Below are 23432 nucleotides of genomic sequence, written 5' to 3' on the forward strand. Positions count from 1 at the left end.
AAAGTGTCGGCTTTTGTTGCGTAATTGCGTCCTCATGGAGGAAATTTGTTTTGAAAAGAAGAAAAAATCTTTTATCTAGCTAGACAACATTGGCAAGGAATATCCCATGACCTCTCACTCCCCTCTATATATAGCTATCTTGGCGTGTGTTGTAGTACTCGTGTGCCCAAACTCAAGTTTGTAGTGTATAACATAGCAGAGTGAACCAGCGCTGAGAGTGAACCATGCCAAATAGCAGAAATCCTCTTGTTGTTGGGCGGGTAATAGGTGATGTATTAGACCCCTTTGAAAGCTCAATTCCTCTAAGAGTCACATATGGTAGTAGAGATGTCACCAATGGCTGTGAGTTTAAACCTTCCCAAGTTCCCAATCAACCCAGAGTGTCGGTCGGCGGAGATGACCTCAGAACCCTCTACACTTTGGTAATTACACTACTTAGTGTATGTGTAGAAATTCTTCTATAGTTGATTATGGCGTCGGAATCAATTTAGGGAAAAACTTTTGCGAGTAGGGTTTCCGTATTTTATAATTGATTCTGAAAAATGAAAAACTAGTTGAAACATGTTATTAATCTTCGCCTTTTATTGTCCAATTGTTTCTAGCTTAAATATTCTATAAATTAACTCATGTGTTTTATCAAAGGTCTTAGTTGATCCTGATGCACCTAGCCCAAGTAACCCCAGCTTCAGGGAGTACCTTCACTGGTAAGTAAACAAGTACATGGTCTGCATATAATTGAACCAGATTTTCATTAAATGAACCTCTAGCTAGTTACTTAATATTATAAATGACACCTTTCTCTCGTTGGATTTCAGGTTGGTGACTGATATTCCAGCGACTACAGGGGCAAGTTTCGGTATGTGTATATATAGTTAACCCTTCCTTTCTGTTAACATTTAGGCTAAAACATGCACAACTCCCTTTAATTAGAAGAATTCTAGAATAATACATCTTCTATACCGTTACACAAAACATAACTGAATTCGATACATTTACCACCCATTTACAAGTTAACCGAAGTTTTTACCGCCAAAAAATGTTTACGGCTAGTAACTTGTATGTCGATTGTATGTCAATGCTACACCGTATATTCAAGTATAAGAGCTCTTAAGTTTTTAGTGGCTACATCATTGTAATGAACGAAGTACGATTTAACATAAAGTAGTTGTCATTCCATGTATATATAAAAAATTATAATCCCTGAAACCGTAGTTAATTGAACTGTGATTTTGCTCCTGATCGAAAAATATGCAATGGTTATAATACATTTTTGAAACCTATCATATCATGCGAAACACTAATATATCATTTCGATCGTAAACCTCTTGCATGTCATGCAGAATATAGATATGGAGTATAAAAGTATTGGAATCATATGTGTGGATAATGTTTCATGAAACTTTTAAAGATGATATCAAGTCATGTGTGGGTACAGAATCCAAGTGGCATCATATTCTGATGAGATATATCATATCGACTAGAGACATTGACTAAATAAGTTTTATAAGAAGACAGAACAATACTCATATCATTAGCTTTTGAAGTAGAGTTAAGTCTAGCTTGAAGTACAAGATACTAGTGGACGTAGAATCAATAATATATCTGGTTTCATGTTAATTCTGTAAACTAATTGGAAGTTTTTCTGCATGATTTGCACATACAGGTAATGAGATTGTAGCTTATCAGAGCCCACGACCCACCATGGGGATTCATCGTTTCGTGTTCGTGTTGTTCCGCCAACAGTGTAGACAAAGAGTATATGCTCCGGGATGGCGACAAAATTTTAATACGAGAGAATTTGCTGAACTTTACAATCTTGGGTTGCCAGTTGCTGCTGTCTTCTTTAACTGTCAGAGGGAGACTGGTTCTGGTGGAAGAACATTTTAAAACCTTAGTGATATGAAAAATGCAAGCTTAGGGAATACCTATACAGCTCCCAAATAAGAATGTAACACATAGAATTAAAGACACATATACTGTCACATACACATAATATAGATGTTGATGAAGGACACCCATGCACCACTTTCTGTTTATGCCTCCTTATATATATATGAATAAAACATCAAGAAAAATATTAGGGGTATAATGGTCTTTTGCTATAACATTAATGATGATAAACGCTGATGGTAAAGATCACTACTAAATCCCTTTTTGTAATGCTTTCAAACCGCCACAAAACGTAATTTTATTTTTTATTAACTTTACACTTTGTGGGAATCTGAAACCACCACAAAAGTGGGTATAGCACATGTCTTATTAGGGTGTAGCATAAAACGTAATATTATTGAGTAGTTCACCCATCACAGCATGTTGATGTGAGAACGAGTTGGTAGATGTTTGTATTTATGTGTAAATGAATTAAGGTGCCACCTAATATGCACCACTTTTTAGTGGTGCAACCTTGCACCACTATACCAATTGTTCATTTTACCCCTGTTAAAAAAATTATTTTATAAAAAGAAAAAAATATTGGTATTACCGGGTGGATTTTAATGGGATTACTTTTTTGAACAGGGGTAAAATGGTCAATTAATATAGTGGTGCAAAGTTACACCACTAAAAAGTGGTGCATATTAGGTGGACCCATGAATGAATTAAACGAATGTGCATTCAATATAATCATTACATGGATACGTTGAAAAATGTGCATTAGAATTCCTTAAATTAGTGCGGAGGTTAAAATGTAAAAACAACCACTTTTGTTATTCGGACCCCCGACATCTATTTGAATCCCCTTTTAAAGTGCAAAAATACTTAAATTCCCTTAATAAAAAAATATAAAAAATTCTCACCCCCATCTTCAATTCTTTCTCCTCTCTCATTTCCTCTTTCTTCCCTCACCACCATCACCCCCCCCCCCCAACCACCACCACCTCCATCTTCTCCTCTCTCATCTTTCATCGTTGTTCTTTTTCAAAAACTAAATTCTGCAACTAAATGCACTTTTAAAGTGCGTTACCTACGCACTTTGTAAGTGTGTCATGGTCGCATTTTTAAAGTGTGAAGTGCGTAGTTAACAGACTTTTAAAGTGTCTTTTGCTGTAAATTTCAACAAAACTGATATCAGATGGTTTTTAAAAATTATGAGACCACCACAGTAAATCAAGATAGAATATTTGAAGATTTATGGTGGAATAATTTTTTTTTCAAAATTCAAAATAAAATACCAGTTGAGGGAATTTGGCTAAAATACACAAATCTTAGGACCTTCTCCGAAAGTGCTAAGGTAGAAAGACTTGATTTTTTCTCTTCAACTTTGTAGCTGGTCGACTTCGCATTCGAGACAAATAATTGTCAAATTTTCCAAACCGCATCGCTCCTGATTGTGAAGCGACTCCTAGAAGGTGTAGGAGTTTGGCGATTCTGACTACATATTTAAGCTCAGAATGGTCCTATTACCTAAACCAGGAAGTGACAATCTCAGATTCCTTCCAAAAATTAAATAGGAAAAAAGAAAGAAATATGTGCGTTCCTCGCACACTTTGAAAGTGCGACCGTAACGCACTTTCAAAGTGCGACCATAACGCACTTTCAAAGTGCGAGTGAATTTTTTTTTATAAGGGGTCTTTTCGGATTTTACGAATATAACAGGGTACGAATAGATGTCGGGGGGTCCAAATAACAAATTCTTATGTAAAGTCTTTGGTTCGAGTATTGTGAAAGGAAAAACAAAATCTCTTTTAAAAAAGCTAGTTCAACTATAATGTGAATGTTCTTAAATAGAATAAGATTGTCATTCGTGGAGAATATTATGTGTTGTATTAAAAAAAAAACAGAATGAGTTATCATTATCATTTTGTGATTAAATATGAATGATTTCAATTATTTTAACTAATCCTCTAATTATCCTCTCGAAAGTTAACTTTTAATACATCTCAAATCTTTAAATGGTGTTGCATTACTTCAAAAAAATACCATGTGTCAGTCCATGGTCTACAGATACAAAATGCAGGAATTGGCACACTTTTATGATGTAACATTAATGTTAATCGAATCCGCGGTCTGTTGATTCGACATGCAGGAATTGGTGCTCTTTTTTATGATGAAAAAAAGGTTGTTGGACACTTCCATAGAATAACTGGCTATTTGGCTTGTGAGGAGTCAATTATGTGCTTTTTCATCAGAAATATTTTGATGACGCATGCTACAATTTGTAAAATTCTTAGGGTGAGAATTACTAGGTGGGAAAAAGCCGCAGGGAAAGCTTGTCAAGATGGCTGGAGATCTCAAAACAGCCACGGTTTGGGGAGTGAGAACTTTCATCTCATAATACGCATAGTGAAGTTACATGTAGATGGAGCTTCGTAAAGCAATTTAAGATTGAGTGAAATAGGCGGCGTTTTGAGGAACCACATGCAAGGACATATCATGGTGTTTCTCAAAACAGGTTGGTTTTCTCTGGGCATATGAAGCTGAGGTTTTGATTAACGTGACACGTGAAATTCAAGAAGAAAACAAGTCATCTAATGATAACTTGCAAATTCAACACTTCATCATAAACAATCTCTAGAATTACGTTGGTCAAATTGCAGCGGTTCACTTAAACCATTGTTTTATATGTATTTTACGTCGGTCTATCCACCCGCCACAATATACTAAATTAATATGTTGATTTTTTGTCATGTTTTTCTTGTAGTGCATGAAGCGTTGATAATAACAAAAGAAATGCAGAATATCAACCGACTGTTAGTTTATCCCATTCTTTCATTTCAGTTTCTCCAAATACCTCAATAGATTCCTTAGCATTAATAGTCCACCTATCAATAACAAGGGCTTTAGGAATCTCAACCACTTCTATGTGCACCATCACAGAAACAATTTGATCACAAGGAATGCCCACTGACTCCATTCTCTCACAGCTGCACTTTAACTGACTAGTAGGTGCATAATAAGTAACTTGTCAATCCCTTCCAGTTGAGGGATAATGCTTCACAAAGTAGATAACACACATTGTTGTTCTCTTGAACCCATAAACCCTCAATGTTGAAGCTCTTTGAAGAATAACCCGAAAACGAAGGAATATGTTATACGTGTAGATCTTTGATGCGGACCTCTCAAGTGCCTTTAGAGATGTCACCAACACTTGATCCCCATGTGTTGAATTAAAGTCATCTTCAACCTCCTTGAACCTAAAGTAGGTCATGCACCTGTGAAAGTTCTTCAAGAAATTATACAAATTATTTTTGTAATTCACATATCTACCGAGTTGAGCATGCAAACCTTCAACTCGCGAGGTGGTCCTAAAACCACCAAAAAACTGACCACGCATGTATGCAGAAGCCCACATTTCCCTTCTTCTCATATGTCTCATTCACCCAATTATCATCTTGAACTTCACATTCTATCACCATCTTTTCCCACCTATCTTCAAACCCAACCACCTCATAATCACCCAACATGCATCTTTTAAACAATTCTAAGAATCCGGGCTTCTTCACATTCCTGGTTGCGTTCTCAAATAAATTCCATGCACACAACCTATGGTGGGCATTGGGAAATACTCTTCTAATCTCTTTCCTCATGGACTTGCATCCATCAGTAATGACAGATACATGAGTCTTGCCTTTCATTGCATCCGCAAATTTTTCCAGCAGCCATACATAGGTTTCTTCTTTCTCATCAGATACAATTGTCGTCCCAAACACAATGGTCCTGTTATGATGGTTAACTCCAGATAATATCACAAGTGGGAAACTATATTTGTTTTTTCTAGAAGTATAAGTAGCATCAAATGCTAACACATCACCAAAAACACTATATTCTGTACGACTTTGTCCATCGCACCAAAACAGGTTCAGTAAGTTTCCTTGCTCAGACTGCTGATGGCTCCAATACATGTCTGGATCTGTGCTTCGCAAAGTACGCAGATAGCCAAATGCACCGCTTGCATCAGGCACCTGCTTTCTCCTCTTCTTAGCCAATTCATTGTACATGTTCCGCTGATTAAAATTTACATTCAGATACCCACCCGCTTCACCAGTAAATGAAGAATAAACCTGAGGAGGTGAAATACCAACTCCAATCATGTTGTTCATCTGGGAAACATCCATGTCACACATCTTCCTATGACCGGATAGCAAACCTACATGCTTATCACGGACAACCAAGTGACTATGGTCATCATCGAGATGTTTAGCAACCCAACGGTGACCAGATTCATCAATATGGACCTTGCAGTGTGCTAAACATCCACACCTAATGTCCCTCCTAGGCTCACACTTCCGAATTCCATCTTCCCCAAATCTATCTTCTTTGTGTCCTTGTTTATGACAGACCAAATTCTGCTGCACAATTTCTCCTCTAAAGTTTTTCTTCATAACGCTCCGACGGGCATAAAATCCATTAAACCTAGCATACATATTGTAAAAATCGTACGTAACATTACAATTTAAAAACCGGTACCTCTTCATGTCTTCAAATGTTAAAGTGATGAAATTGATGTTACCCATATCCTAAACACCATCTATGGGAATTGTACAAGTTTCTCCAATGGATTGTACATCATCTTCACCATCACAAAAGTCTCCACTTTCCTCGCTACCAGAATCCTCATCTCTTGATCACTATTGGAATTCTCGTCGTCCTAAACAAAAATAACGAAACCATAGTAAAAGGGAACAACAAAATAAACTACCCAACATCGTCAATAACGTTTGAAAGCAATAAATATCTGCAAAAAATCATCTTCATTATTAATCGTTCTTTCTCCTTCCCCAGTGGCCATCGTTGAAGAGTTGAAGAATCGTCGGAGCACCGCCGGATCGATCTACAATCAGTAAATCTGATGACCCTAATTTAGTAGTGTTTTTAGGGTCATTTCTTTGTTTGTTTTAAGTCTTTTTGTTGAGTCTCATGTAGTGTCTCATGCATTCTCATGCATTTTTATCTTTCTTTGAGTCTTTATTTTGTTTTGGTAATTTTGTAGTTTTATAGGGACTTTTCTTGCATTTTAAGTAAGTTAAGGACTTGCATGATTTTCTTATGTTATTTGAGGGTCCTCTTTGCTAACAAAGCTCTTTGAGCTTCTGGATATTTGCCTTGACTTGTTGGTTAGGTTTGCTGATCAGAAACTGAAGGAAAAAGAAGGCCAAGAAGCATGGAATTGAAGAGGACTTAAAGAGGCTTGAAGAGGAGTTGCAAGAAGCCAAAAATTCTATTCCAGTGAGCTTGAGCGCCTAGGCGCTGGGAATTGGCGCCTAGGCGCTAGTTGTGTTTCCTGAAGCTTCTGGAATTGGCGCCCAGGCGCTGGGAATTGGTGCCTAGGCGCCAATTGCCTTCCAGGGGCATGTTTTTGCCCTGGAATTGGCGCTCAGGCGCTCTGAATTGGTGTCTGAGCGCCCAGACTCGTTTATTTTGTGTATAAATAAGGCTTAGGCTAATTTCTTTGAGGAGTTAGTCATTTTTACTCATTTTGGATCAAGTTTGAGAGCTGAGGAGAACCTTGAGGCTGTAGGAAGGCTTCCAACTTGTATTTTTCTCAGGTTCTTATTACATTTTCTGTATGAATTCACTAGCCATGAGTGGCTAGTTCTCTTTTTTGCTTTGGGTTAAGAGATTCTATGAAGTTTTAGTTTGTTAAATCCTATCTCTATGCATGAGTTCTTGATTTACCTTGTATTTCAATTCCATTATGCATGTTTAGCTTTGGTGCACCCTTGCTATAGGCTAGATTATAATCAAATGGAAGTTTGTTATGATTTAGGGACATGAATTGGAATAGGTCCTTCTATGCTTGCTTCTAGGAATAAAGTGAGGGTAGGATTTTGTTGGCCTGAATATGTATGCTTAAAAATCTCTTATGAATGATTAAGTACACAAGGAATTGGGCTTAACTTTCAATTTGAGAGAATTACTTTTGTGAGGAATCAATTAGTAAGTACATAGGCTAAAGCAACAAGGGATAAATCAAGGTTTCACATGCATAGGATAGGTAGACTAAAGTGGATTAGATGATCAACAACCCAAGGCATTTTTCCATCAATTGTTAATTTAAACATTTTCAACATTGCTCTTTTGCAAAACCTTTGTCACAAACATTCAAAACCAATTTCAGAATTTTACTGTTTTAAGAACTTGCAAACTTTAGGCTTAAATCCACAATTCTCACTCACAATCTCTGTGGTTCGATATTTTAAAACTCGGAGGTTTCTGTACACTTGCAGATTTACCAACAAAATCACAAACATCAGTTATGTGTATTCGAATTGAACTACGAGGTTCTCGAACTAGGACCCACAAATTGGGGGTTTTGAGATCGATAATGCTTTCTTAATGAAGAAACACGAGACAATGAATTCGGAGGATAACTTTGTTTTCGCTGCTACGGGTTAGGGGGTTTGTGGGTTAGATCTACCGGAGAATGATGGTGGTGGTGTGGGTACTACCAGAGCTAAGGGTAATGAATCTTCTTCAAGTGTGAAATTAATTCCAGCTGAGAGTGCCCTAAATATATACTAGTGAAGAATCATGATTAGCAATTAATGGAATGCTTAAAACTTTAACTAAAATTATTTACTTAACCTTTTTTCACGTGAAGGGTGATGGCAGGTAAAAAAGCGGGATCAAAAATTAGAGCCGCTCCATGTTAAACGGACCCAATTTATATAAATAAAATAAAAAAAGTCAAACGTTTTAGGCTTTTTTTAGGGGTCCGATCAGGAAACCCAAAAAAAGTATTATAATTCGACGCACCAAATCGCAAATCTCAGAACCCTATCGAAGTGAACCCTTTCTCCTTCTTCGCACTTTTTCTCCATGGATGCGGTTACCTCTTCTTCGCTGAAACTTTTTCCCTACAAATTTTCCACTTCATCCAAACTTTCCAAACCTTTCATGGTCTGTTGCATGAAGAAGATGAAGGAACTTACCCTCGAACCGGTCTGCTGTTCAGGTGTGGGTGGAGCATTCGTTCATGGAATGCAAATGATGGAGCGACCTTTGTTGATTCGTGCTGCTGCATTTGAAGAAGAAAACAATCAGGTATCTTTCTTCTTCCCCAAATTTCCACTACCTTTGACATTGCTCCATTATATGTTTACATTTACGGTTTGATTTCTTGAACCATATGTTTACATTTTAGGGTTTGATTTCTTGAATTAGGTTTTTCTTCTTCTGATGTTCTCTAAAACTCATCATATGTTTGGTTACTGGTTATGATATTACATTTTAGACTTGATTTCTTGAATTAGGTTTTTCTTCTTCTGATGCTCTTGTGAATCATGATATGTTTGGTTACTTAGGCTTGATTTCTTGAATTAGGTTCTTTCTTCAAAGTAGCTAAACCCCATTATATGTTTGGTTACTTGTTCTGATATCATAATGCGATTGATTTCTAATCATCTTGGATTAGGGTTCTTTCTTCATTCTTGTGAATTAAGTAGCTAAATCCCTTGTATTTCTATCTGAATCCTCTTGAGGTTTAATTGATTTGTTTATCTTGTTTTTATCAGGCTATTCCTCAAATAACTCTTCCGCTCATCGACTTTGCTGATGTAACAAAAGCTACCTCAGACTTCGCCCGCCTTCTTGGGGCTGGTGGGTTTGGGGAGGTGTTCTATGGCATTTTTGACAATGGAACTGAAGTTGCGGTAAAAAGGGGTACAACCATGAAGAACTCGCTTAAGAATGAGGCGCAGCTCATGTCTCTCATTGGAAACCACCAAAACATTCTGCCAGCTTTAGGACACATCATTGATGAGAATGGCAACTTTTGGGCAATATTCATGATATCATATTCAGCACCGATAACAAACTTAAGAATTGCCTCTGGTTTGAATTATCTCCATCATGAGTTGGAGTTCGGAGTGCTCCTCCACATGGACATCAAGTTGGCTAATGTTCTGTTAGATGCCAACTTCATTCCCAAAATATCGGATTTTGGATTGGGGATGTTGTTTTCTCACCGCAATTCCTCTCCTATTGTGGCAAAAAAAGGTGTTGTGGGAACTGAGTAAGTGTGGGTTGTTTAATTAGTGTTTATTATTTATTATCGGGAAAAATATGTAAATGGTCCCTAAACTTTGGTCACCAGACGTTTTTGGTCCCTCCTCGGAGGAACTTCCGGAAATAGTCCCTTCGGTGACTTTAACCACCGTGCCTGAGAAACTTTCCGGCCACCGTGCAGACATGGACATGCCACGTCAATTATTGAGCTGACGTGGCATTTTATTTTATTTAATATTTAATTTTTTTCTGTAATTAAAAAACATTTTAAAAAAAATTAAACCCTAATTAACTAAAGCCCTAATAACTAAATCCCATTAACCCTAAACTTAAAAGACTAAAATCCCTAACCCATCCCTAAAATCCCTACCCATGTTGGATAGAACCTAGAAACTTCCTCTGAAACTCATCCCTCTGCAGATAAGGTGAGAAGACGAAGGAGAGAAGAGACGAAGAAGGAGGCGACGAAGAAGGAGGCGACGTCGTGGTCTCCGCTCTCTGCTCGCTGTCGACGACGACGTGGTCTGTGCTCTCTGCTCTCGCTCTCGTCGACGAGGAGAATACGAGTTTAGGGTTAGAGAATACAAGAGGTACGAAATCGAGTTCCTCCTTTGAATACGAAATCGAGTTCCTAGTCCCTTCTATTTTTTCCCTTTCTAATTGAGGACATTGTGACTGACATTGCTAATTTGATTGGGTTTAGGGTTTATTCGTGTTTACATTACATTTTGATGTTTGTTGAATTGTTGTATAAAGAGGTTATTTTTTGCCTTATTTTGGTGTAGGATATGCCGTTCACACTGGTTGTGCACCATTATGGGATCTTTGCTTTGGAACCACATCCTCATTACAGGGACGGAAAAGTCACAACCTTTACTGATGTTGATCTGGACCAGTGGAGCTACTCTGAATGTGTTGATCTTGTTAAAGATATGGGGTATAGGGCAGGCAAGTTCAAACTATGGTGGAGGACCCAAGAGGATGCCATTGCTCAGAAGTTTCACCCTGTTTTGGCTGACAATGATGCCATGGTGCTTGGCACATATGCTGTTGATAATCGAGGGTTGGTGCATTTGTTTGTGGAACATGAAGCAGATGAGTTGCCTATTACCCCACTTGGTCTTCTCTGTTTCATGGATGGCACAACAAGACCCTAACATGTTACTTTGTCAACCAAGAACACAACAAAGCCTACTGCTCCACCAAAGAAGGTTGCTCAACCTACTGCTCCACCAAAGAAGTCAAATACTGCTGCCAAAAGACATGCTCCTTCCACACAGCCTCCTAGAAGATCAGTTAGAGTCCAATGGCAGCAGTCTAGAGCAAAAAGGAACAATAGCCAGCCTGAACTATTAATCTTGTCTAGTGATGATGAAGAAGTTGTTGGAGGAGATGGGCATGAAAATCCACACTTTGCTGCCAATTTTGCCACTGAAAAGACGAAACCATGAGATTGAAATGACTAGATACTGGGTGCCTACAGCTTCTGGGCAAAATAAGTTTGAGGTGAAGAACATGCTGACACAGGACCAGTTTGTTGTTGATTTGGAGAAACACAGATGTAGTTGCAACTTTGGGAGTTGGTGGGGATCCCTTGTAGGCATGCAGTTGCTGCCATTTCACACAATAGACAAAAGCCAGAAGATTTTGTAAATGCATACTATAGGAGGGAAGCATATAGAGCAACTTATGGCCATTTGATAACTCCCATTAATGGTCAGAAAATGTGGCCAACAACCAATGATGAATACATCATCCCTCCCTTGTACAAGAGAGCACCAGGGAGACCTAAGAAACTCAAGAGGAGAGACCCACATGAGGACACACCTAAAAATAACACAAGGTTGCATAGAGGTGGGGTTTCAAGGAACAAGTGCAGTCGGTGTGGAGAGTTTGGCCACAACTTAAGAAGCTGCAAGAATCCATTTGTTAGCCCAGAATCTCAACCTCCTGAAAGTAGCAATCAAGGTGCTGCAAGACCAAGAAGCCAGACTGCTAAGAGGGTAAATAACAAAATCATTTAAACTCATTTTGATCCTCTCTTTATCCAAAGAAAATCCTATTTTCTTTGTTCAATGACAATTTTAAACTCATGTGGATGACTAACCTTGAAACAGGTGAGGACAAACTCAATAGCTGATGCAGGGTTTTCTGAAGTTCCTGAAAGTAGTACTCAAGGTGCTGCAAGAACAAGAAGGCAGACTGCTAAGAGGGTAAAATACAAACTCATTTTTTTCCTCTCTTTATCCTATTCTCAAACATGTTGTTGGAAATTTAAAACTGTTAAAATTTCAGGTGAAGACAAAGCCAGGAACTAGTGCTAATGCAGATGCTAACCAAGTGATTGATTCAACACAGCCAGTTGGGAAGGTAAATATCCTGCACAGATCTGCTAAGTTTAACCAATTTCAGTGTATTGAAGTAATAAGCATGTGACATTATTTACAGGTAAGGAAGAATACAAGAGGACCTTCAAAGAAAAAAAGGAAAAACCTCAGTTGTAGCTGCAGATCAAACACATGGGGTAATTATACTACCCAGATCTGCAATTTTTTTTCCAAAGTTTTGATGTCCAGAACCCTCAAACTTGTTCTTTTATGAAGGGGAGTGTTCAGATCACAGAAGGTGTTGCTGCTGTTGCAAGTACTCAACCTGCAGATACTGCTGCAATCCCTCATAGCTCTCAGCTCCAAGATCAAGTTGCAGATCATGAAGTCAATTATGTTGGAGTTGCTGGTCGTGTAGGAGGAGCAAAGAAACTCAAAAAAGGAAAAAGAATTGTGAAGGGTTAGGGTAGAAGAGTAGATCCATAAGGAATTGTGGACCACTTTCACTTTATGTGTCCCTAAAATGTAATATTGTTTAGCCTGCACATGGGGTGCATCTTTTGAAAAACTTTGTGTATTGTGGACCACTTAGACCTTTTAGCTTTTGTTTATTGTGTTGTTGTTTAAGAGTGGCTGGACCACATATTTTTCCTTTGTGAAGACATGAATCATTGAGATTCTCATTGGATTAGTCATGTGCTGTTGTTGACAATAGTCCCAACAAGTTATCCCATTTTGTCAGTGCATGAATAGTTGAGATTCTCAAGATGTTATGTTATGTTATCTGTTATCTGTTATCTGTTATCTGTTATCTGTTATATGTCACTTTCTGTATTTCATTGGAAGCAAGAAAGGCAGGGAAAGAATGATAAACAAATGAATTCAGAACCCACCTACATTAATTAAAGGGAAAACCAGTCATACATTTAGGTACAATCCAACAACCACACTTAATCTCCATCAATATTTCATCCATATCCCTTTCATCTACATACACAACAATACCCCTTTCATCTACCTTACACAGAAACATTTACTTTTCTTGACATAACCACAAACCAAAACCAAGACACAACAAGACACACAATGGCCATATTCTTCTTCCAAATTTCTTTCTCAAGCTTCCTATGAACCTTATCATTCTTCATCTTCAATTCTTCTGCTTTAATCTTCATCTCGTCCAAGTCCTTCTTGCTATCATCCACTTTCTTCTTCATCTCACCCAGCTCATGTAGTGTTTTGGTGAGTTTAATTGCAGTTCTTCTATGTGCTGCGTCAAACACAGTTTCATCGTCCCACAAGAAGAAGCCACACTCTGTTGGTGACTGCAAATGAAAATGGAGATTCATAAAAACGATGACAATGCATAATAAGGAAGAGGAACCATAATAAGGATGAGGATGCATACCTTCCAATTTTTGCACCTCCAGAACTTCCTTCCAGGATTGGCATCACTGTGGGAGGTCAGGTACAAGATCCTTTCTCCACATTCACAGAAGCCTCGACGCAGGACGGCAGTAGCAGTGGATCGACCAAGTGACGGAGACGAAGAACTGCAAGACGTCGTCCTTGCCATGAAGCCCGATGAGATCGATGAATATGATGTGAAGATGAATATGATGCAAGGATGAAGAAGCTAACTCGATTACTAACAGAGAGAGATGAGAGATGATTGCGATGATGAAGAGAAAGGTCAAATTTGGGGATGAAGTCAAATTTGAGGAGGAAGGTTGAATTTGGGGGAAACTCAAGAACCCTAACTCATGAATTGGGGATCCTTAGTTTCAGATCTTATTGTATTGGAAATGGAATAGGTTTTAGGGTTAGTGGGATTTAGTTATTAGGGCCTTAGTTAATAGGGATTTAGTTAATTAGGGTTTTTTTTAAATGTTTTTTATTTACAAAAAAAATTAAATATTAAATAAAATAAAATGCCACGTCAGCTCAATAATTGACGTGGCATGTCCATGTCTGCACGGTGGCCGGAAAGTTTCTCAGGCACGGTGGTTAGAGTCACCGGAGGGACTATTTCCGGAAGTTCCTCCGGGGAGGGACCAAAAACGTCCGGTGACCAAAGTTTAGGAACCATTTACATAATTTTCCCTTTATTATCTATCAGAAAATAAAACTATTAAACTTATTTCATTAGTTTTTTTTTCTACAGCACTTATATGGCCCCTAAAGTTAAATTTGGGGTCTTGTCAAGCAAGGCTGACGTGTACAGTTTTGGACATGTCCTCTTTGAACTCATCATTGAACGCGTGATGGATGGTGCTAATCTTACCAACCTGCATAAGGTATATTTTGGCCACATAAAAGGTATAATATCTTAATTTCTCAACACAAAAAAACTAACTCTTGCTTTTATTATAGGCTCTACAGTTGTGTTATGAAGGGCAATATTTTGAATTGCCTCTGCCGGAATTTCCCTATACTGATGATTCAGCAATGGCAGATCAGATGGATCAATGTCTGACACTTGCAGTAGCATGTATGAGTATGCAAGGAAGATTCAAGGTATGAGAGAGGAAGAGAAAGGGGTAGAGAGAGAGAGATGACAAAAGAGTAATGACTAAAGATAAGATCACAAAGGGCTTTTTCTCTCCGTACAATGGAGCTCTTCCTCACTGAGGGTTTCATAGGTTGCTAGTACCCACCGGTTGGTCTGAGTTGTGCCGACACAGCTCAAAGCCCCTCATCTTCTCCCTGCATGCATTGAACCCCCTCTGCTCCCTGCTTGTGAGTGACTCCCGTATGAGAGTTTCTCCTTCTACCTTCAGTGTTCACGATGAGTTCAATGGAATACGATCCGGTGAACGCTAGCTCTCTCCATGAGCTGGAAGGTACTACCATCGAGCTTCTAACTGACCCCCATGAAGGTTCCCAACTTGCTGAAAGAACTTTAGTGGGGAAAATCTTTACTGAGAAACCTCTCAGTAAACACACAGTCAAAGACATTATCTCCAAGGCTTGGGGACTGAAGACTGAAGTTACCATCTCTGATATGGGAGTGAACATCTTCCTTTTCAACTTCAGCGATAAACAGGATACGATGAAGGTCCATGAAGGAGGCCCTTGGAGTGTCATGGGGCATATTGTTAGTCTACAAAGCTGGTCTCCGGAGGTCTCAGTTTTTGAGATTGACTTCTCCCTAATCGACTGTTGGGTCCAAATTCACGGTATTCCTCTTGACTCCTTCTCTACCACCAACACTGCAAAGATAGCCAGTTACATTGGAGAGGTTCTAGAAGTGGAAAACCCCCTTGTGGATGGTCACCTGCTAAGGACCTTCCTCAGAGTCAAAGTTCGCCTCAATACCATGAAACCTTTGCTTACAGGTTTCTGGATCCCCAGGAAGTGTAAGACCCAAGTTTTTAGCTTGGAATAAATTGGTGAAAGGACAAGATTCGAACCGACGGAACTTATGACGCAAGCAGTATTCGCTTAAACCTAGGACAAGAACCTTAGGAAAAGAATAAATTTCAAAGATCTTCCACCCTTGGAACACTATAGGAATAATTCCAAAAATCTTCAAGAGGAATATAAGACTTTCTCTTATTCCTTTTTATAACTATCATTTCAAGGCGAAACTCTAGGATCTACGAACGTCCGATTCCAATCATTGGAAGTTTGCCGAAACTAAAACCCTGATAGTTCAAGAAACCTAAAATCAACCGACGATGAAGACTTTTTCTATTCAGAGCTTCAAAAGAAGATTCCACACGCGTACACCCATTTCTCTTGATGATTTCAATCTTTCTTCAGAAGGAAGTTTTCTATTCCGACATTCGATGCAAAAAGTAACTTATCGGGTAAAATAGTTTTACACCGACTTTGCATTAGTCACTTAAAATACAAGGAAACCTCTTTTTAGTTTTGGAATTTTGTCGCCAAAACCTATCTTAGAATTCACGGAGAACGAAGCCGGAAAAATATGAATCGCGAAACTTTCATTTTCCCGCGTTTTTCCACCCTCTATATAGCAAGCCTCGAAAACCAAAAATCATACTGATATTTCTTTGAAGAATTAGAAGATTCAGCGGGATAAATATCGTGTCTAAAATACGTTGGAATCAGTAGGAAGAAATCGGGATCGCTCTTATATTTTTATCTTAACTCTATGAGTTAAATCCTCCGATATCTAAACTAATCTGTACCGGTTTACAAAATATCTATTCAACCTTATCCAATCTTTGATAAATATCTATTCATACTTATCCAATCTTTGATAAATATCTATTCATACTTATCCAATCTTGATAAATATCTATTCATACTTATCCGATCTTTGATAAATATCTTCCATTTCATTCCCTATAAATATGTGAAGCTTGAAACAAAAACCTCACAAAACACACACACACAACCCGCGACCACAAGAGGAGAAGGAGGAGAAGAGTTTTTCGCCGATTCTTGCCTGATCGTTCCATAGTTCGTTGCTACGCGTAGGTCTCAAGGTACTGATGCTAATCCTCACTTCTGATCGTAAATTCTGCCGCTTTTCTCTATGCTTTTAAGTGCTCTAAGTTTTGAGGTTTTTACAAAACTATCTAGATAACTTCATCTTTCTATCTAAACTTATTCCCTGCGTGCCCCTGAGCATGTTTAGCGGATTTCATTTCGCCGATTCTCGCCGAATTGCCGCCGAATTTCAATTCTGCTCATAATACCCATGTTTGGCTAAAGTTCCAACCTTTGGGCTTAAAACCCTCGACTGAGTTTAGCGTTAGTAAGATTAGTCGTCATAATCGTCGTTGGTATCAACCCCATCTAATTTATTTTTCGAAATTCTGATTTTGAGTTTCCGAGCTAAAAATATTGACCAAAATACCCCTGCGACAGTTTTCGATTCGATAATTTTTCTGAGAGTTTCCCTGGCCTAGATATCGCCTAAGAATACCTAGGAATCGATTTAGATCGAAGAAAAAGTTCGGGAACCCTATTTTTTAGAGTGGCCGAAACCTATTGCTTAGGATACCGTGTCCAAAAATAATTTTTGGGTCTCTATGACCTGAACCATTGCGTAGCTCTTTCGATTGTCGAAATTTTGGCGCTGGTTTCGTGTCATTCCGAGTTCTGTAGCTCGAGTTATGCTCGTTTTAGCGAACGAAGTTCTGTTGTCAATTCATGCCTTAAGAGGAACTCTGAAGCTTTAAAAGCTTTCTTTCCGGTTTCGATTAGCGTTATTAGATAGTGTTACTTCTAGTAGGGCTTGTGTTGATGATTGTGTTTCCTTGTTCTAGGTTCACAACTTCCATGCCCAACTTCTACTCACGAAGGTAAGGGTAACTCAGTTTTAGAGTGTCTTTGAGTCTTGCCTGCTTTTATCGCACTGCCTGTGTTTGAGATGAAGATGTTTATATTGATTGGCAGATGATTATGATTATTATGCTTGCTTATGTTGACTGTTTCTGAGGCTTGTGCCAAATGTTTTCTGAAGGCTTCGGCCGAGTAAACTTATTGAGACGTGTGTCTCCGTTTTCTGAGAGGCTTCGGCCGTTTACTGGTTTCTGTCATTACTGCTTTCTAGTGGATATGGCATGGTTATTGTTGATACTTGACTTGGTTATTGGATTTGGGAGTTGTTGATTGACTTGGCATTTAGGGCTTGAACTTGAAGTGGCAATGTGGTGGTGATTGTCCCACGTGATTGTCCCGTCTTTTAAGGCGTTATAAAGTGGCGGTGTGGTGGTGATTGTCCCACGTGATCGTCCCATCTTTCGAGATGTCCTAAAGTGGCAGTGTGGTGGTGATTGTCCCACGTGATTGTCCCGTCCGTAGTGGCGTTAAGTGGCGGTGTGGTGGTGATTGTCCCACGTGATCGTCCCGTCTTGAGAGACGTTGCTGATCGATCCATTTTGGTAGAAGCATATAGTTGCATTATAGGGAACTAACACCTAACCCTATGTTGTTGGATTTTAGTTATTGTTTTATTGATATCTGAATTGATGTTATATGTTAGGTTGTCGATATTTGAATTGATGTTATATGTTAGGTTGTCGATATCTGAATTGATGTTATATGTTAGGTTGTTGATATATGAGTTTAGTTATGTTGTTGGTTTATTTACCATGATAGGTAGTTAAATTTGAATAGCATGATTTTCTCTTTCATACATGGTAATTCTATGGAGTTAACCCTTTCTATTTGCTACTTGTTGTTTGGGCGCCTAACGCTATTAGGCGATGGAGAGCCTTCCGCTGAAGCTTAGCTGTTCAAGTTGGAGACCGTGATCGTGGGCGGTCGAGTAGAGGTGGATGAAGCAGTTGCTTCTTCCTTTTGGTGGACTATGTCCGAGTTTCTTTCCCCATCTGAAAACTCTGTTGTTTAAACTTTATCTTCGCCACTGTTCCAGTGAGCGTACTTATTTTGGAAACCTGCTTACGATATTGTATGACACTATTATTATATGTCGGGAACGGGTTGTTGAATAAAGTCTATGTTATGTATTCAATTATGTTCAGTGTTTCGAAAAGGAAAAAAATATATTGTGTTTTCTTAGGATTACGAAATAGTCCTTAGATTTTGTTAGGTAACTAATGTGACTCCTCAGTTGAGAAATTGGGGCGTTACAGGAAGGATCTCCCAAAAACCTGGGTCTTCATTAAGTATGAGAAGATGATGAAGGTATGAAAAACGATAGAAAGGGGGGAGGGGGTTTGAATAGCGTTTTCAATCTAAAAACTTTTCCCACTTGAGATTTTAACAAATCTCTTCAAACACCGAGGATAAAAGTGCTAAGATAAGAGTTGAGGAAAGCACATAATGATTTTATCCTGGTTCACTTGATAAATCCCTCAAGCAAATCCAGTCCACCCGTTAAGGTGATTTCTTCCTTCTTAGAATGAAGGCATTCCACTAATTAGAGTTTGTTACAACTGCACTTGCAACCTGCAAAGTGACTAACAATACAATGACTTAGCTATCACTAAGATTCGCTCTCTTAGTCTTCTCAAGGATCTGACCAACCTTGGTCTCCTTAAGGAAAAACAAACAACTGTTTGAAAGTTTGGGTTTACAAAGAAATGCTTCTCAGAAAGCTAATAGTAAACACAATAGGTACAATGTGAAGAAAGATTGCTTAAGAGAATATTTGAATATCGCGTGAGCTTGAACAAAGTTTCTTAAGCGGCATCTTTCATCTTCAGCCTCTTTATATACTCCAAGGATTAAGGTTTGGAAGTTTGCATGGAATGCTACCGTTGTAGGGAAAATCTGGGTTTTCCAGGTTCTGTTGTGGCTGAATAAGTTAGGTAAGGTCGTCAGGAATAGTACAATTGCTTTTGTACTTTGGATAGTGACATGACCTTTATCCTAGTTGACTTCTAATCAGAGCGACGCTTCATGTTGGAACTTGTGAAGCTTGGTGATCAGAGTTAGAGGGAAGCTTGGATCCTCTAACCTTTGTACCTTCTGCATCTGGACTCAGAGGAGAAGTACTTGGTCTTCAGTGCCAGCTTACTCTTGGACTTCAGAATCTTCACTACTCAGCTTCTGGACCTTCAGAGCTTCTGGACCTTCAGAGCTTCTGATCCTTCAGAGCTTCAAGTGAACTGAATCCATATAAGTGCTTTACTATCTTCAGATCTTCTGAAGCTTAATCTACTGTTCAGATTGAACATAGTGAGTACGAAAGCGTTGCGGAGGTAACTCTTTGAGCATAGTGCTTCTGATTAATGTGTAATTAGATCAGAGTCAGAGCCTGTCATTAAAACACTCAGAAAACAATGTTAGAGTACCATAATTGTTCATACACAATAGTTAACATGTAATCATCAAAACATAGAGTTGTACTACTAGATCAAAACTTGATCTTACAGATGACGGGTTTCTGTTACAATTGTGGTATCATTGGTCACGAGCATAAGAGCTGCTCTCGCCCTAAGGCCATGGCGGTCTTCAACTCGGCAACGCCCCGGTATGGCCCCTCATTAGGTGTTGCTCAAGGAAAATATGTCTCCTCCATCCTATTGGAAAACGCCTTGAGGAAAACCTCGCCGCAACGCACGAAGGACGGTGACGATGACGTGGCTGAAGGTCGCCAACCAGGAGGCTCTCATCACGTGCGTAACCGCACCAACTTTGTCAGTCATGACCAGCCAGACCCACTCAGCGCGGGAACTCTACCTAGGTCAACTCCATGGTGTATCCATTTTGTCCAAAATACCCCTGGACACCCCTCATCCTGCCTCCCAACGGGCTAACCAAGCAAGGGCAATTGTGGAAGAAAATGGTTCCCACAATCTACCCCACGACTCTTTGAGGCATAATGGGGACAAGTCTTATCCAACCAATTTGTCGTTTAAGGATCTTTCATCCACAAGCCCTCCTACTGACACGGCTAGTAAGGCTGCAGGAATTCCTGCTTTTCAGATCATCAGATGCGATAGCGACCGATCCATCAACCCGAGCAATGGTGAGAGCAAGTGGTATACCTTTTCCCCTCAAGGAGTTTTGGTGGAGGCGCCAGGACCTAATGCTGCTAGGGCTGGCCTAAGCTCCTTTACTCCTCACTTTGGACTGGGCCCTAGGGATCTGGACTTCCTGTACCGACAAAATAAGGATATTGGGCCTAGCCCAAACAAATGTGGCTCCAGTCAATTCCCTTCCACTCCAGATAAGGACTCAACTCTTGTCATGCGCAGATCAAGAACCAAAGGCATATCCATTGGGTAGAGCCGGGTAAGCGGGTCGAAGTCTGCGGGCCGGCCCACGAAACCGCGGACTAGTGCGGGCTATAGCCCGAAAAATAGAGGACCGCTAAAATGCGGGCCTACGCGGAGCGGGCCAGCGCGGGGCGGGTCAATGCGGGGCGGGCCTACAAGGGCAAAAAAGGGGTAAGAGAGGCCAACGTCCGCGGACCGGCCCGCGAAACCGCGGACTAGTGCGGGCCATAGCCCGGAAAATAGAGGTCCGCTAAAATGCGGGCCTACGCGGGGCGAGTCTACGCGGGGCGGGCTTGTGCGGGGCGGGCCTACGCGGGGCGGGCCACCCGCGTACCCAGCTCTACCATTGGGCCTTATGAAGGACCATCCCACAAGGAAAGATCCCTGAGAGCTCCACCCCCCCAAGTCTGGGAACCAAGGAAAGATCTCCAAAAAGGCCCTCACAAGGCTAATTACTTTGTTGAATTCCCCCTTGAAGAAGAGGGTATGGAGCCCCTTTCCCCATTGTCGGGTTCTGGAGGCTCTCAAGACTAATCAGAGCACCTCACGCTAGACAACTTATCCCTCAAGCGAGGAAGAGATTGTTTGAATGATAGCAGATTTTTGGGTCAGGATGGCATTTCCCAGGAAGCTAAGGTTCCACGAGCCACAACACACAACCATCAAGGTTCTAATTTGCACTCTACGGCCGAGGAGGCGGGCCATATCATGCCCCCAACGGTTCAGATTCTCATCAACTGGAACTGTCGAGGGGGGCTGAAGGTACATATCATATTTTACAAGCGGTTGAAGAATATTACTCTGACCTGTTTACTACGACCGGCCCTCGGGATATCGAGCAAGGAGTTAGCGCTATCCCTAACTTAGTCCCCTCAGATTGCAACGAAGCCATTCATGACCAGGTCTCCAATAAAGAAGTGATACAAGCAATTGATAGCATGGGAGAACTGAAGGCCCCCGGGGCCTAATGGTCTGAATGGCTGATGACCCGGGATTTAAGGTTATTTTCCTAGTTTATTTGCATACATTGTAATATATTTTTTAGGATATTTCAGTCATTATAGGACACTTTAGGCTTATTTCATGCATTTTAATATTTTTATTTAGTTTTAGTATTTTTCTATGTTTTATATTATTTTCTAGATATTATTAGGATTTATTTACTTTAATTTAGGATGAGATAAGTTTATTTTAAGGTGTTATCTTATTTTTATCTCTTATATATTTTTATTTGCTTTATTTTAGGAGATGATTTGGAGAAAAATAGAAAAAATCCAAGAAATAAGGAGAAATTCGTACCTGGCATCTTTCCCAACGGACGAAACCGCTGCAATAGCACCAGATTTCACCTGCTGTTTAATGTAGCGAAAATTAAACCGCTGCAATAGGTCCTGCACGGAACAGAACGATAAAGACACTATAAATTCCGTTTTTACCTATTTTTTTATGATTTTTTTTTCATCTTTCTTCTCTCCTAAACCTAATAAAAAACCTTTGGGAGACTTGGAGGCAATTTCTTGGTGGAGAGGGAGAGGATGGCTAGGCCCTTGAGGGCCGGTGTCAGGGCCATGGAGGAGGTGAGAGCTTCTCCGAACGTCCATTACTCCGTTCTATTTTGAGTTTTGCTTTTCTCTTTACCTATTTTTGTGTTTTGACTCTCTTTTGGTATTTGGAATGATATTAGTTTAATTTTACTCTTAGTCAAAACATCTTTATGCAATTATAAGTATGATTTTTCATTATTTGGTGTTTCTCTCTATGTTTAATGCTTCAATTGTCTAATAATTGGTGATTTAAAGAGTTTATATTAATTCATAAATAGATTGAGAAATTGATATGAGTTAATGTAGCTTAGTTCATAGAAAGGGGAAAAACACCTATGTCTTAGGTTTAATAATTCTCTTTGCGCGTTCATGTATCTTTTGTCAATATGATGATTTTTAGGATTTGCATGACAATTGAAAAGTTGGTGTGAGTTTAGTTAATGAGAGAAACCACTCTTGCATCAGTCATCTTAAGAAAGACATGTCTTAGGTAGGGTTGAGGTTTTCTAGGTGACAATAGGAGACATTAACTCTTAGGTATGAATATCATGAGTTGGAAAAGAGGTCTAAACCGAGTGACTAGTCGGGATACTCACCTCTTTAGGATATGATTATCTAGTAGGAACTATTAGGATTTCTTGAGTGACAGTCACAGATTCTATCCACTAGGACATGAACTTTTTAGGTTAGGAACAGAGCTTGGGAATGTCTTATCGAGTAGGTATGTGCTATAATGCTCCTTTTATGATCACTAGGCCTTAAGGAATTAAGGCTAGGTTCTAAATTGGTAGATTCACTTAACTAAGGAATTAGTAGGTGAATAGCTCTTATCGGCATCTTAAATGTTAATTTCATCTTATAAAAGTATTTTTGGTTGAGGATAAGTTGTAAATAAAGTGAACTATTTTCCAAATACATTTTCTTCTTTGTTTGCCTCCGTAAATTTCTTT

The 23432-nt window shown here is 39.4% G+C and overlaps 4 protein-coding genes across 4 annotated transcripts; 2 read left to right on the forward strand and 2 right to left on the reverse strand.

Moving 5' to 3' along the window:
* Positions 1-179: 179 nt before the first annotated feature.
* On the forward strand, positions 180-2062 carry LOC130732538 (protein FLOWERING LOCUS T-like). The gene is made up of 4 exons (XM_057584563.1): positions 180-422; positions 643-704; positions 816-856; positions 1664-2062. Exons 1-4 carry the CDS (start codon positions 225-227, stop codon positions 1885-1887), a joined length of 525 nt encoding a protein of 174 aa, XP_057440546.1. The 5' UTR covers positions 180-224; the 3' UTR covers positions 1888-2062.
* A 2616-nt stretch (positions 2063-4678) lies between these two features.
* On the reverse strand, positions 4679-6452 carry LOC130722136 (protein FAR1-RELATED SEQUENCE 5-like). Its single transcript, XM_057572778.1, has 3 exons — positions 5266-6452; positions 4953-5150; positions 4679-4862 (listed from the first exon to the last, which is right to left on the reverse strand). The coding sequence occupies exons 1-3, from the start codon at positions 6450-6452 to the stop codon at positions 4679-4681; spliced, it is 1569 nt and encodes a 522-aa protein (XP_057428761.1).
* Positions 6453-8757: 2305 nt separating this feature from the next.
* Positions 8758-9956, forward strand: LOC130722143 (probable LRR receptor-like serine/threonine-protein kinase At2g23950). The gene is made up of 2 exons (XM_057572788.1): positions 8758-8982; positions 9453-9956. Exons 1-2 carry the CDS (start codon positions 8758-8760, stop codon positions 9954-9956), a joined length of 729 nt encoding a protein of 242 aa, XP_057428771.1.
* A 3335-nt stretch (positions 9957-13291) lies between these two features.
* Positions 13292-13848, reverse strand: LOC130722159 (uncharacterized protein At4g04775-like). The gene is made up of 2 exons (XM_057572808.1): positions 13681-13848; positions 13292-13597 (listed from the first exon to the last, which is right to left on the reverse strand). The coding sequence occupies exons 1-2, from the start codon at positions 13846-13848 to the stop codon at positions 13292-13294; spliced, it is 474 nt and encodes a 157-aa protein (XP_057428791.1).
* Positions 13849-23432: the final 9584 nt, after the last annotated feature.

Source organism: Lotus japonicus, chromosome 1 (assembly GCF_012489685.1).
Source record: "Lotus japonicus ecotype B-129 chromosome 1, LjGifu_v1.2".
NCBI classification, from domain to species: Eukaryota; Viridiplantae; Streptophyta; class Magnoliopsida; order Fabales; family Fabaceae; genus Lotus; species Lotus japonicus.